Source organism: Ursus arctos, unplaced genomic scaffold, assembly GCF_023065955.2.
Source record: "Ursus arctos isolate Adak ecotype North America unplaced genomic scaffold, UrsArc2.0 scaffold_33, whole genome shotgun sequence".
Taxonomy (NCBI): Eukaryota; Metazoa; Chordata; class Mammalia; order Carnivora; family Ursidae; genus Ursus; species Ursus arctos.
In genome coordinates this window covers 22,552,289-22,566,430 of record NW_026623019.1, presented here as the reverse complement: position 1 = coordinate 22,566,430, position 14,142 = coordinate 22,552,289, and the positions used below count along the sequence as shown (strand labels likewise).

Here is a 14,142-nt window from a genome sequence, read left to right as displayed (position 1 = left end):
TTGTGAATATTTAACTCAAGTAGAACAGTCTAAATGTGACATTCACGGTTTTGGTTATCAGTTCTGGTCTGGAAAAGAAATTTGTGTCAGATATCAGTCATGATAAGGCTAGGTTATACTGTAACAACTACTGGAAAATCTCAGATTAAAGCAGCAAAGTTGCTTTCTTGCTCAAGCTATGTATCCATTACATTAATAAGAGACTTTATTCATTGTAATTTCAGACCCATCAGACCTGACCGATGGACACTCCATCTCAGCATATGCTTCAACAATCACAGAAGCAGGAACCGTGTTCTGGCTTTTAAAGCTTTTTGAAGCTTATATTTCACTGGCCAAATAAGTCACGTGGTCATGCCTCCAGTAGGAGAGTGGTGCATAATTCTCCTTCAGGGAGGGTCAGTGAATATTTGTGAATGGCTAACGCATGCAATTTATAGGCCCAACAGTTAAAATTAAATGTAATAATAGTTGTCGAACAACTGTGTAGGATCATTGTACCTTAAGTACTCAAAGCAACTAAAACTTAAAGGATTTTTAACATGGCATGTTGAGGTTGAAGTAGAATTAATACTTTCCATAATGTTTTTGAGTCTTGAACTTCTTTTTCACTTTGTGACATCTTCTCCCTTGTAGTAACTTACAAAGCCTTAATTCTCATGCTTGCAGCAAAGATTTAAGCCTAAAAATATGTCATAATTTATCAGTATGATGTCATTTCTATATGTCATGGTATTTTATCTTGATTTGCATATTTTTGAGCATAGGAGCAATAGGTCTTAACATGGTATTTATAATAAAAGTACTTTTATTTAATAACTACTAGATGGCATCTTCATATATTAGCTTTTATTTTGGTTTTCTTTTTTTTTTTTTTAACAAAAAATGCAAAGATTTCCAAATAATTTTTGGAGTTTTAGGTTAAGATGGAAAATTGCTTTTCATTTTTGTTCCCTCCTAAAAACTGTAGTGTGTGGTTAGCTTCATAAAATGGACCTCAATGATCCTCACTTCTAGTATTTGTACTTTTGCATAGTCCCACATCACACTGAATGGGGGGAATCTGTGTCAACGGGGATATTTTGGAAGTGACATTAGCTAGTTTGGATAGAAGCACCGTGGCTTAAGATAGATTTGTTAAAATATAAAGAAAAGCAAATGATTAACACAAAAATCAGGATAGTAGTTATCTCTGGCCAGGGGGAGTTGGGATGCTGTTGGGGAGAGGCACAGGGTGGGTTAAAATTCTTTTAATCTTAGTGCTGGGTACTTGGAGTGTTCATTTATTTACAAACATTTTTTATTCAGTTGTGTATTTGATACCTTTCAAAATAAAAATGAACAAATTTCTGAGTTTTACAACCTGTTTTTTTTTGAGTGGAAAGAGTACCGAGTCTTCTAGTAGTTACAGGGCTTCTTACTTTGAACTTGGAGAGCAAGGTTCAGCAAACCTAGGTTCAGGTCGTGAATCTGCCATTAACTTGCAGAATGACCTTAGGCAAGTCACTTCCCCAGTCCAAGGGCCAGTTGCCTCCTCTGTAAAACTAAATGATTAACGATTTGGGTTAGATATTACTGTAGGACCTTTAATACCTTAAGTCTAAAAGGTCTCTCAGGGTACACTGAAACTAGTGAAGCAGAAGATAATGTGGAAGGTGATTTTGAAAAGTTTCCTTTGCTTGAGGAAATTTAAATTCTCTCTTCTGCTGTCAGTTCTGTGACTTATTAGCAGAATCCAGAATCAAACTTCAGGCAGTATTTTGTGTATGATAAGAGGGTTCCTCTTTTTCTACTCCTTTTTTCCTGTCTTGAAGGTTGAAGATTAACATGGAGTTGGACTAAGGGTCTCTGCGTGCAGTCAAAGATATTCCTACTGCTCTGTATTGATTTAGGATGTTCTCTGTAAATATGTATGTATTACAGCAGTGTATTTAAAAGAAGAAAATCATGAATTTTTGAAAACCGTATATGGGAAAATGAATACATTTTACTGGTGATAGTCTTACAATAGCTGTCTGTGAAATCTCAATCTACTTTTTTCTATTTTGTATTATATAATTTTATATTGTTTACTCTAGTTAAAAAAGAATGTTATTGCCAGTGGGACTGTGGGTATGAATCCAAATATGACTGAATCCAGTGTCAGGAGAAGTGTGTGTGTAAGATTGTTCTAGACAGATTTTACTGATTATGTTTACTTATCTGCCCCCTCTTCTCCCTCCCCACAGGAATTATTCTTGATAGAAGTATTTTAAAATAGAAATCTTTACAATGGCCTCAGCAGTACTTAGTTCTGTTCCCACTACCGCTTCTCGTTTTGCCCTGTTGCAAGTAGATAGTGGCAGTGGTTCTGATTCCGAGCCTGGAAAAGGCAAAGGTCGAAATACTGGGAAGTCTCAAGCAAGCAAATCAACTACGAATGAGAAAAAGAGAGAAAAAAGAAGAAAAAAGAAGGAACAGCAACAGAGTGAAGCAAATGAGGTAACAATTATAACTATTTGTGTCTGCTCTCCCACTATAAGCAGAAGTCCAAACCAAGGAGTCTGCAAGGGCCAGGCTTTCTGAGGCTGTATGGAATACTTCCCAGGCTCTTCTTAGCCCCTCGTGGCTGTCAGTCCTCGGCATTCCTTGGCTCGTGGCTGTGTCACTTCAGTCTTTGCCTCTGCTGTTACTTGGCATTCTTTGTGTATCTCTATCTTCACCTCTTCTTATAGGGACAACAGTTGTATGGGATTACGGCCCACTGTCATTCAGTGTAATCGTGTCACAAGATATCTTGATTACATCTGTGAGATCTTATTTTCCAAATAAGGTCACATTCACAGACACCTGAGGGTTTCAGGCCTACGACATATCTTTTGGGGGATTACAATTCAATCCATAATAACCTCTCACTCTTTTTCTCTTTTGTTTCAACTACTGTATCTCAGATGATGATGATGGTGGTGGTGGTGGTGGTAGAGGTGGTGGTGGTGATGGTGGTGATACTGTTGTTGGGAGTGGTTTGGCCAGTCCAGTTTTAGCTCATCATGTTATTTTGTGGACTAGGCCCTATATTTTTAAGGACTAGCAAAGTAGTTGCTATAGTTGTATAAGCTACCTTTTCTCCCTGTTATTTAAGCTTTTAAATTTGTAGGCCATTAAACTTTAATCTTTTTGAATCCCATTATTGTGCTTTTTTGAAAACTAAGTATAGTTGACATATAATATCATATATATATTTTAAACTCATTATGTTAATTATAAGAAAGGCACTTTTTAAGTACTCTGCCTCTATGGACTCATTTCTTCCTCACAACAACCGTGTAAAGGTAATTGGTATGGTAAATTATATTATCATTACCCCCATTAAAATTTTTTTCCTTTTATTTGAGGGTAGTTGACACACAATGCTATGTTAATTTCAGGTGTACAATATAGCGATTCGACAAGTTTATCCATTATGCTATGCTTACCACAAGTCATACAATGTCATATAGTTTCAAGTGTAGAACATAGTCAAAAGCACACTTGTTATCCTGTTTTCTGCTCCTGTAAACTTTTTCACTTAAGTAAATCAGAATCATTAAAATGATGGTATAATAAAATACAATCCATTTTCACTTATTAAATTGTTAGAAACTCACCGACATTATCTAAATATTGATGAAATTAACATTTTACAAAGATTAAGAAAAACAGTGATTCTGAGAGTTAGCATAATGAAAGGAATCGTATTTAGAAGTATACAAATATTATTGATTTTTTTTAACCTACCAAAAAATCATTAGTATTCCAGGATTGGTAGACTGAATTTAATATGCTTTTTGTTTGTTTGTTTCATAGCTCAGGAATCTTGCTTTTAAGAAAATTCCCCAGAAATCCTCCCATGCCATTTGTAATGCTCAGCATGAGCTTTCATTACCAAACCCCGTGCAGAAGGATTCACGAGAAGAAAATTGGCAAGAGTGGAGGCAAAGAGATGAGCAGGTACAGCTAAGTAAATCAAATTATTTTGCTTTGTATTTTGGTGAATTTATGCATTTTTTTTAAAGATTTTTATTTATTCGACAGAGATAGAGACAGCCAGCGAGAGAGGGAACACAAGCAGGGGGAGTGGGAGAGGAAGAAGCAGGCTCCCAGCAGAGGAGCCTGATGTGGGGCTCGATCCCATAACGCCGGGATCATGCCCTGAGCCGAAGGCAGACGCTTAACCGCTGTGCCACCCAGGCGCCCCAGAATTTATGCATTTTTTTAAATGGCAGTGCATTTGAGTCTGTGACACCACTATTCGGAGGAGCATTTTGTATTGGATTAATTCACATGTCTTTGTGCTTTTAATAAGAGGTTCTATTTTTCATCCACTAGGAAAAGATTGATATACTTATTGTTTTGTTAACTTTGGCAATTCAAAGCAGTTATTTTGTGAGTTTTCAATTCATCTGCCTTTTTACAAATGAGGGAAAGATCAGGAAGGTAGAATAACAGGATTAAATCATTTCAACTAAAAAAATCAGTATTTGTAGGGTCCAAGGTCTCTTTTTTTTTTTTTAAGATTTTATTTATTTATTCGACAGAGAGAGACAGCCAGCGAGGGAGGGAACACAAGCAGGGGGAGTGGGAGAGGAAGAAGCAGGCTCATAGCGGAAGAGCCTGATGTGGGGCTCGATCCCGTAATGCCGGGATCACGCCCTGAGCTGAAGGCAGACGCTTAACCGCTGTGCCACCCAGGCGCCCCCCAAGGTCTCTTAAAAATACTCAGTCACACTTTTGCTTCAAAAAGAAAGACTTTGAAGGGAGAGGTTTCCTTTTCAACTTGTTTTTTTTAGATTTTATTTATTTATTTGAGAGAGAGAGAGCATGGGCAGGGGAGAGGGGCAGAAGGAGGGGGAGAAGCAGGCTCCCTGCTGAGCAGGGAGCCTGAGGCAGGGCTCGATCCCAGGTCCCTAGAATCATGACCTGAGCCGAAGGCAGACGCTTAACCAACTGAGCTACCCAGGAACCCCTCTTTTTCAAATTTGGTGTAAAATAGTTTATGGCATTTGTTAGTTTCTTTAACCTATTTACATGATACATTATGCCTCTATTAAATAAATATCATTAATAATGAAATCAAATAGATAATTTTTAAGACCAATCAGTTTCTTTTGGTGTGTGTGCCCTTCAGGAAAATAACATACTAAGCCTGGAATGTACTCTAGGAGATGCTGTATGTATGGGAAATGAATAGTAATTTTTTTGCTTACTCGTTAAACTGTCAGTTGATCTGTTGGGAAGAGGTATTGTTCTAGTAGATGTTTGGCTTCGTAGAGGGCTATACCTATCATGCTTCGGTTACCAGTTTTGAAAGAATTAGAGTATACTAAACTGCAATCTGAACACATAAACTATATTAGTTATAACATTTTTGTTAGGATTTTGTAATGCCTTAGGCCCATCATCACAAGTGTCCATTACTACACAAGAGCTGTGCACAAATGCCACTTAACAGTTATTTCCAGGCAGTGGTATACTGGATAAATCATCTTGTGTTAAACCCTCTAGTTTTTATTTGATTATTTCTTTTTTCCTTCTGCAGCATTCATTATGACAGATTCTTCTGGTTTACAAGTATAAATGTAATGATGTACTTGTTTAGACAGTAATAGAATTGACCAGTGTCTTCACCAGAGAGAATTTCTCCCAGTGGCCCAAAGGGCACTGGAAAATTAATGAAGGAAAACTACTCAAATTTGCACCAAAATAAATTTCGTGTAATGTGGGAACTCGAGCACAGATACTTGATTGCCCTTCTTCCTGCCCCCACTGATTGCTGCCAAAATGACCAGGTAATTATGAAAAGGAAATAGTTGACTTGGCCCTGACCCCGTACAAGAATGTTATCCCAGGCTCAGGAACTTCGAAGAACTTCTGCTGGATATACTATTGTTGGGTCACTTAGGAAAACCTGGTACCATATTTGGGAATTCTGACTTGCAGGAAAATAATCAAGGTCATGGGAAATAGAGTAGATCCCGGATGACGATATTGATAAGTGAAGAATAGATAAGGGCAGGCCTTGAAACAGATACACGGTAAACCATTTGGAATTTATTTTATTGTGCGGCATAACAGATTTTAAAAGTAGAACCAGGCAGTGACTAAACTAGGCAGAAAGCACATAGTATGGTGGGTGTCCTCCCTGACACAGTAAAGGAACAACATGATGAGAAATTCCAGTATCGAGGGAGCTGAGACAAAAAGATAGCTTTAGAAAGCTTGTCTGTTATGTGGCTACTTATTTCAAACACAAAAGAGAAATTTTGCTAAGACAAACTTTCCTACTCCTAAATCACCAAGGCGATAATGTAAGTTTACATCAGCTAAGCCTCAGCATAAAATCTGAGAGCTGCATCACACAGCAACTAGGTGGACAGTGAAGAGGCAGCCACCACATCTCCGTGTGAGCAAACACTGGGTCTTAGTTGATCTCATGTCAACTGGAGCACTTTGGGCCCCACGAAAGGAAAAGAACATTGTACTTAGTGTCCAGAGTGAAAGCATACTTTGAAAAAGATTTATTACAGGAAGCAGAAGTTGATTGTAGACAGCACCTGTTCTTTTGCCTTAATGAAAACCCAGGGGCTAGAACATTTTGTAAAAGTCAAGATTAGTAACGTTATATAATAAGGTGAGGTGGTAGACTGAGATGAAAAAGTGGCCGAGAGAAACTGAAAAGGGAGGGAAGTGGGTAAAATAAAACTTGGGGAAATAAAATCATAGCAGAATTAAAAATTTCATTAGACTAAAGAATAGACTATACACTGAAGAAAATTGAGTCAGTTGTATAAAGGAAAATTTGAGATATCTTTTGCCAATAAAATCAACATGATAGATTGGAACACAGAACCGAAATCCAACAGAAGCATAATTAGTGTCCCTACAACAAGCAGAATACAGGCAATCGTTAAAGATAATATTGATAGAAATTTTCCTAAGCTAAGTGAAGTACTCGAATCTGAGTTTGAAAGAACTTAAGCCTTTTTTAAAGACTTCTTTGGGAAAACTTTTTAAAAGTTTGTAATTTTAAGAATGAGAGACAAAGAAATAGTACTATATATATATATATATATATATACATACACACACACACATGGGAGAAAACAGGATGAAAAACCAGACTGGCTACTTTAAATGCCAGAATTGGAATGCTAGGACCAAGAGTTTCATATCTAGCCAAGGTGCCTTTTTTGTGAAGGCTAAGGAAATACATTTCCAGACATGCAAGGGCTAAGGAGGCATACTGCCATTAGCCTTTCTGCAAACTTTTCTGCGATATGCTCCTGCCAATTAAAAGGCAAATCTAAATAAAGAGCACAACAATTGGGAAGTACCAGTGGCAAGCACTGAAGCTAGTTTAGTGCAGAATTAACTCTAAGTAGTGATTGTAAATGCTTACTTTTTTTTAAAGATTTTATTTATTTATTTGACAGAGGAGCGAGATAGCCAGCAAGAGAGGGAACACAAGCAGGGGGAGTGGGAGAGGAAGAAGCAGGCTCCCAGCAGAGCAGGGAGCCCGATGCGGGGGCTCGATCCCAGGACCCTGGGATTACGCCCTGAGCCGAAGGCAGACGCTTAACAGCCACTGAGCCACTCAGGCGCCCCCTGTAAATCCTTATTAAAGAGAAACTGACTCACATGAAGAATTTGTCTAAACTGAAATCTCTGTTTTTGAATACAAAAATTAGGAAGGAAATAGGTTGGAGGAGCCAGTAGGTATTTAAAAATTTTTCATATTGATAAAAAGATACATAGTTCCAAGTGTGACTTTTATTAATTTAAAGAGAACAATTTATTCACATAACTTTTCATTCTATGAGTTTTAAATCAGTTGAAGAAAAAAAAATTAAACCTGGTCCATATAAGCAAAAGTTACAAAGTCAAGGAAGATGCAAGGAAGCCTTTGAAATAAGGTATAAAAAAGAATAATAGACATTTTGTTTAATAAATATAAATAGTTGAATTTACTCATTAAAGACCAATAGGGACAAACTGCCTGGACCACATTTTGATCTTAATTCTTATCTTTTCCTTAACATTAAAGGTTGTGACATATTGATACCTGAAAGGATAGGTTCAGGCTATTCAGGATACTGTGTGTTTTGCTGAAGTATGCTATGAAAGCTGCTAGAAATTGTAGAGATAATCTGTAATGCACTATTAGTGTTGTATCTCATTTTCCATTTGATAGGCACGGATCTGTCCCAGCATACTTCCGAGTGGAAAGATAGTCTTATATTTCCTATTTCTTTGCAGAGTTGTATGCATCAAAAGGAGGTATTTGCTTCATACTTGAAATGAGTGAATTTTATGTGATATATGAAATATGTGAATTATATCTCAGTAAAGCTGTTTTTAAAAAAGATGAATAGGCCATGGCTTTGATTTAATTACAGTTATAATTTTTACCACTTCTTTTAATATTGGATTAAGATCAAGAGACATACTATACTGTTCACCAGTATCTGTTGCTTGGGAATAAACTTCTGTGTAGATGTTGTTCTCTTTTATTCATTGATATTGCTGATTCCAGTGTACCTTTCTATAAGTCCGCATCATGGCTCAAAAAAAAATTAACTGAATAGAAAAATTTCTTCTCATGGATTTTTAGTGATAAACCGATAAAATTTTATTGTGTATTTCTTCCTCTTATTGATTCAAACTTCACACATCACTGGTTTTGCCCAGCTCGGAAGTGAAATATCAGCTAGCATGTGCACAATAGTAATTGTTCTTTTATACTGAATCCTCCAGTCCATCTGATAAGCATGTTTTGCCAATAGCTTGTTCGGTTTTTTGTTTGTTTGTGATTATGATATTTGTCATTAACCTCATGGCTGGTATAATAAGTCTCTTGGCAGTTCTTTGACTTGCTCCTGTTTCCCTGTAAGGAGTTCTCTGTGTTTTTTGGCTCTTTCTTTAGCAACAAAATTCATAACTTTCGTTCTGGAAGAAGCATTATGTGGTGCTTGTTCTGGAAAGACTCATACAGGTCATTGTACTTTGAAAGTGAAACAAAAACCGTGGTGTCTTCAGGCCACTGGTCTGACCATGTTTCATAGCAAGCAGCTAGGAACAAATAGATTGACTCAATAAATCAAAATTTCAAAGGCTCACCATCTTAATTTTCCACTTATAGTTTTCCTTTTCAGCTGCTTATGTGATATCATATTTATCCTGACACATACAAATTTATGTTCTATATTCACTGTATTGGAGTTCTGTTCATTTAAAAATTCACATTTTTTTTATAAGTAGCATTATTTACAGTTCTGTTTTCATTCCTACTTTTAATCCTTCAGTAAATCATAAACCATTTTTGTTACTTGGGAGACATAATAAAGCATACAACAAAAATGCAGATTTAAAAATGTGAACAACGCTCAGAAGACATGAAGGTGCATTAACTGAAATAAGCTGAACCTGATAATTAGTGTGTACACATAGGTCCAATTTTTGTAGAACGTTGACAGCCTTTAAAATCATAATGTCCAATAAGACTATTAGAAGATTTCCGGAAAAATAATTCTGCTTTCCAAATTAGTGAAAAATATGTGGTCCACACTCTGAGGTTCATGGAGTTAGAGGACCACAGGGCACTGCTGCCATTGTGGCTAAAGAAACAGTTGGCCGCAAGCTTTAGATGTCTGCAGAATGATGCTCTGTGTTGTGTTACCAAATCCTGTTCCCATGATGCCTGTGGGAAATGAGGAATAACTCTTCATTTGGAATTTGTTTTGCTTGGATGTGTAAAATGGGTAAAATTGTTATGGTACTTAGACTTACAAATAAATTTTTTAAGATCTAGTTCCAAAAGATTTGCTGGCCTTCCCATTTTTCATTGGTTCTTCATACTCTTTAACTGATCATAAGCCCTTGACCTATAGGTTTGTTTAAATAGAAAAAAGAATGTCGTACTACACTAGATGGGGAGTAGGAGGCTGTGAAGAAGCCAAGTGGGAAGGGATCTGAAGTACTTCATCTTGGGCACATGTTAAGTATCTTATTCAATCTAGTAGGCATTGTAGTGCCTGCTAGTTCCTCCTTGTCTTCCTTTCCTCCTCCTGCCATAAATGATGAGAATTCTTAATTTGCAGACTTAAAAGAAGATACTTTTAAAAAATCATGGTAGTTTTTGTATTTTCTTGCCTGGTACCTGTCTTTTAGGCTCAGACTGCGCCCCCCCCCCCCCAGTTCTGCCTCTACACGTACTGATGAATTAGGTCGACAACTGTATTTATAGTAGTCTTATGATTAATTAATGCTGTAAGACGTGTTCAGAGAATTTAGATTCATTTTTTTAAATAATAATTTTTATTATGTTATGTTCGTCACCATACTCATGTTTTCTTTCTCTTTCTTATTGTTTGTCTTGTGCTACCATTCTCCCTATTATCTAAGATCAAAAATCTTGTCTTTGATTCATTCTTCTTTCATATTTCATATTCAATCAGTGTTCCAAAACTTGGTTATTCTTTTCTAAGATAGAGCCTTCTTTATGTTCCGCACTCTCATGTTCTGGTTCAGGTTTCTATATGCTGAGATTACAGAGGGTTAGCCAAACACATTGATTCTAAGCCTTCATTTTTCTGATGTTCCAGTTTACTTCTTTAAAATTACTTTTGTCAGCAATTCTCTTTCATCTGTCCTGAGTCCCTAATTTTTAGGGAGTGCTGGGAATCTAATTCTACCCCACCTAAGCAACCTCATTTTCCACTATTCTCCAGCGTAGAGGAGGGGAATTCCAATACTCTGTGTGTAAGTCTTGTGCCAGGCAGGCACTGGGTTAGGCACTTTACATGTACTAATAGCTTTAAATCCTTAAAACTACCCTGTAAGGTTGATATTTCTATTTCCTTTTTATATATGGAGAAACTCACATTTATAGAAGTCCTGTAATTTGGGGCCCCTGGGTGGCTCAGTCGTTAAGCGTCTGCCTTCGGCTCAGGGCGTGATCCCAGCATGCTGGGATTGAGCCCCACATCAGGCTCCTCTGCTGGGAGCCTGCTTCTTCTTCTCCCACTCCCCCTGCCTGTGTCCCCTCTCTCACTGGCTGTCTCTCTGTCAAATAAATAAATAAAATCTTAAAAAAAAGAAGCCATGTAATTCCAATACATGGAATCGGAATTTGAATTAACTGCCTGTGTGATCTCCCAGAGCCTGGGTGTTGTCTATATCTCTCTTGTATTGAATTCACACTTTATCAGGTATCCCCTTTCTTTGGTGTATCCCATAATACATCTATTTATAATATCATATCTTTGTGCGCTTGGCTCTTTCCTCCTGAAATTCTTCTATTCCTTTTTATACCTCTCCAAATTGTATCTACCATTTACAGACAAACTTAATGTCTTTTCTGTATGCTTCTCTGAATTTTATTTGTTATGTATGTTTTTTCCTCCACTTTTGTAGCGCTTTCAATGTCTTATTCTATTTTCTGTGCTTTGTATGTGTTAGTGTTCTGTTCCCAATTGGAGTAGAAATTCTTTGAGGGCAAAAGCCAAATATATGCTGCTTCTTTAAAGCCCTACAGGCAAAGTACATAGAATGTTGTCTATTATCTTATTGGCTGATTGATTATATGGACATTTTTGGAAGATTTGTTCTAGTTTTTAAAGATTTAATTTGAAACTTGAATCATTTTTGCCTACTTGTGTTTTCTTGTATACTAGTTTGTGTTAAAAATTAAAAGCTCTGGGGGCGCCTGGGTGGCACAGCGGTTAAGCGTCTGCCTTCGGCTCAGGGCGTGATCCTGGCATTGTGGGATCGAGCCCCACATCAGACTCCTCTGCTATGAGCCTGCTTCTTCTTCTCCCACTCCCCCTGCTTGTGTTCCCTCTCTCGCTGGCTGTCTCTATCTCTATCGAATAAATAAATAAAATCTTTAAAAAAAAAAGTTAAAAGCTCTGAACTGCATTTAGAGTCAAATGCTGAGGAGACTCATATTTTTCACTTTAAAAGTCCATTTCATTCAGTTTTTATCATGCTATTAGAATCAGCTACTTTAATATTTAAGTTCTTGAGTTACTAGGAAAAAGAATAATGACATCTTCCAAGACTCCCAACTCTCTAACCTGTTCTCCTGTCTATTAACTTATTTTTGGAATATTGGTCAGAATATTTAACATATTGGAAATAACATTAAATGCCCTTTCTATAAATGTTAAGTGTCATTAATATGGATTAAAAATTTAGTGGTAAATTGAACCAGCTTTGATCAGAATAAACTTAAGTAGTTTTGTTACTTTTTCTGGGTTGGGATGAGTTCTTAACTTGACTTATAAAGAAATATTTTATACTCAGTTTGCTTTGAGTTTAGGTGGAGAAATTAAACTTGATTTTTTTTAAAAGATTTTATTTATTTGACAGAGATAGAGACAGCCAGCAAGAGAGGGAACACAAGCAGGGGGAGTGGGAGAGGGAGAAGCAGGCTCATAGCGGAGGAACCCGATGTGGGGCTCGATCCCATAATGCCAGGATCACGCCCTGAGCCGAAGGCAGACGCTCAACCGCTGTGCCACCCAGGCGCCCCTAAACTTGATTTTTTTAAAAGATTGATTGATTTATTTTAGAGAGGGAGGGTGTGCAGGGGTGAGGGGAGGAGCAGAGGGAGAGAGAGTCCCAAGCAGACTCTGCACTGAGTGTGGAGCCTGACTTGGGGCCTGGTGCCATGACCCTGAGATCACAACCTGAGCTGAAACCAAGAGTCTGACGCTCAGCTGACTCCAGCCAGGGAGTGATGTAAATTTTTTTTGTGTAATGGTAACATGAATCCAATTCTTTTTTTACTTTATAACATATTGTTTTTGAATATCCTTTTATAAGTATTTGAAAGGTTATTACTTTTTCTTGATTAGTACTAATTTGGATTAATTCTTCAATTTGTTTTAGTTTTACAGAAGTATGTACAATTTGCTCTGCGTTTAGCCTTATTTTCTAGTGCTACATACCCTTATTTACCATTTTAATTCTAATTGCATTTTTCTCTGAGATTACTTTTTGTTCTGTGATAAACCTAATCTTTCCCCCTTCTTTTTATTGTCTTAGTGTAGGTTTAGATGAGATGCTTTCAAAGGGATAACTTGGTTAGGAATAAAAGCTTTAGTTCCTGGTGTCCAGTGTTAACATTTTTCTAATTTTTGAGTTATCCCTTGGAAATACTTCACTCCTTTTTTGGAGTCGGTTTCTGTTTTAGATTTTTTTGTCATTAAGCAATAGAAATAATTCTGATTACTGTTGGCAAAAGTCATTTGTTGAAAGGATTCACAGATTTGGAATAAGAACTAAACACATGTGCCTTGGGGGAGGTGGAAACTAAGAATTCTGGAGTGCTTAGAGATGTGAACTGGTAGAACTGGTACACTCACTTGTAGAGGCTGTCGTGTCAGATGGTCAGACCCCACTTGCTTTGTGTTTGTTCTAAAAATTTAATTCCTAGGACATGAAAAAAGAGTCGGATCCCTTGCCACTGCCCTGTCGTTGATGACTGTAGCTTGGATGTTTGTGTGGGTTTGGTGTTGGGTGGTATCCAGGTTATGTGACTGGCTGTCCTACTAGAATCACAGGACATGGGGGTGAAGTATAGTTCTTCACAGGAATAAAGGAAGGAATTCTGGGCAAACACTAGAGATGTCCACTAAATTTGTGCCTCTATTATCTAGTCCACCTAGGTTGACACATCCATGTACACAAATCCAAGAAGTTTACTGCCGTCATGTTGCAACGCTCCTATTTTCAGCTGCAGACATAACCGTATCTCCAACGGTGGAAACCTGAAGTCTCATTCACCTACCATAGCAATTCTGTCTGGCAGTTTTGGAAAGTAATTTGATTAGAGGGCAGTAGTAGGAGCTAGATTGTAAGAAGTTAGGATGATATTGAGTGGTGGGAAAGAGGAACCAAAAATAGATCACAAATTAAATAATCATTTTTTTATTGTATTAGATGACCTTAAAGGTAGGACAACCAAACAAAAGGATGGAAGTAAAACGTTGCGCTATAAATAATTATTCTGTAACATCGGAGATATGCAAGAACATTTGGTCACCTTATTTAAAATTTCTGTACCTGTGGGTTATTTTATATTAAGGGAATGGTGTGTTTTATAATGTTTACTTAGCTATT

At 37.1% G+C, this 14,142-nt stretch overlaps 1 protein-coding gene across 8 annotated transcripts in view; it reads left to right on the top strand.

Moving 5' to 3' along the window:
- The window catches only part of GKAP1 (G kinase anchoring protein 1), an 82,118-nt gene that overhangs the window by 9,620 nt on the left and 58,356 nt on the right, over positions 1 to 14,142 (top strand). For 6 of the 8 annotated variants that reach the window (XM_057305565.1, XM_057305566.1, XM_057305561.1 and 3 more), the window contains exons 3-4: positions 2,229 to 2,481; positions 3,826 to 3,969. In XM_057305565.1, the coding sequence (XP_057161548.1) occupies positions 2,272 to 2,481; positions 3,826 to 3,969 (354 nt within the window). In that variant the 5' untranslated portion in view covers positions 2,229 to 2,271. Of the gene's footprint in view, positions 1 to 224; positions 399 to 2,228; positions 2,482 to 3,825; positions 3,970 to 14,142 lie in introns of all 8 variants that reach the window. The other 2 variants (XM_057305563.1, XM_057305564.1) reach the window with 1 other exon arrangement.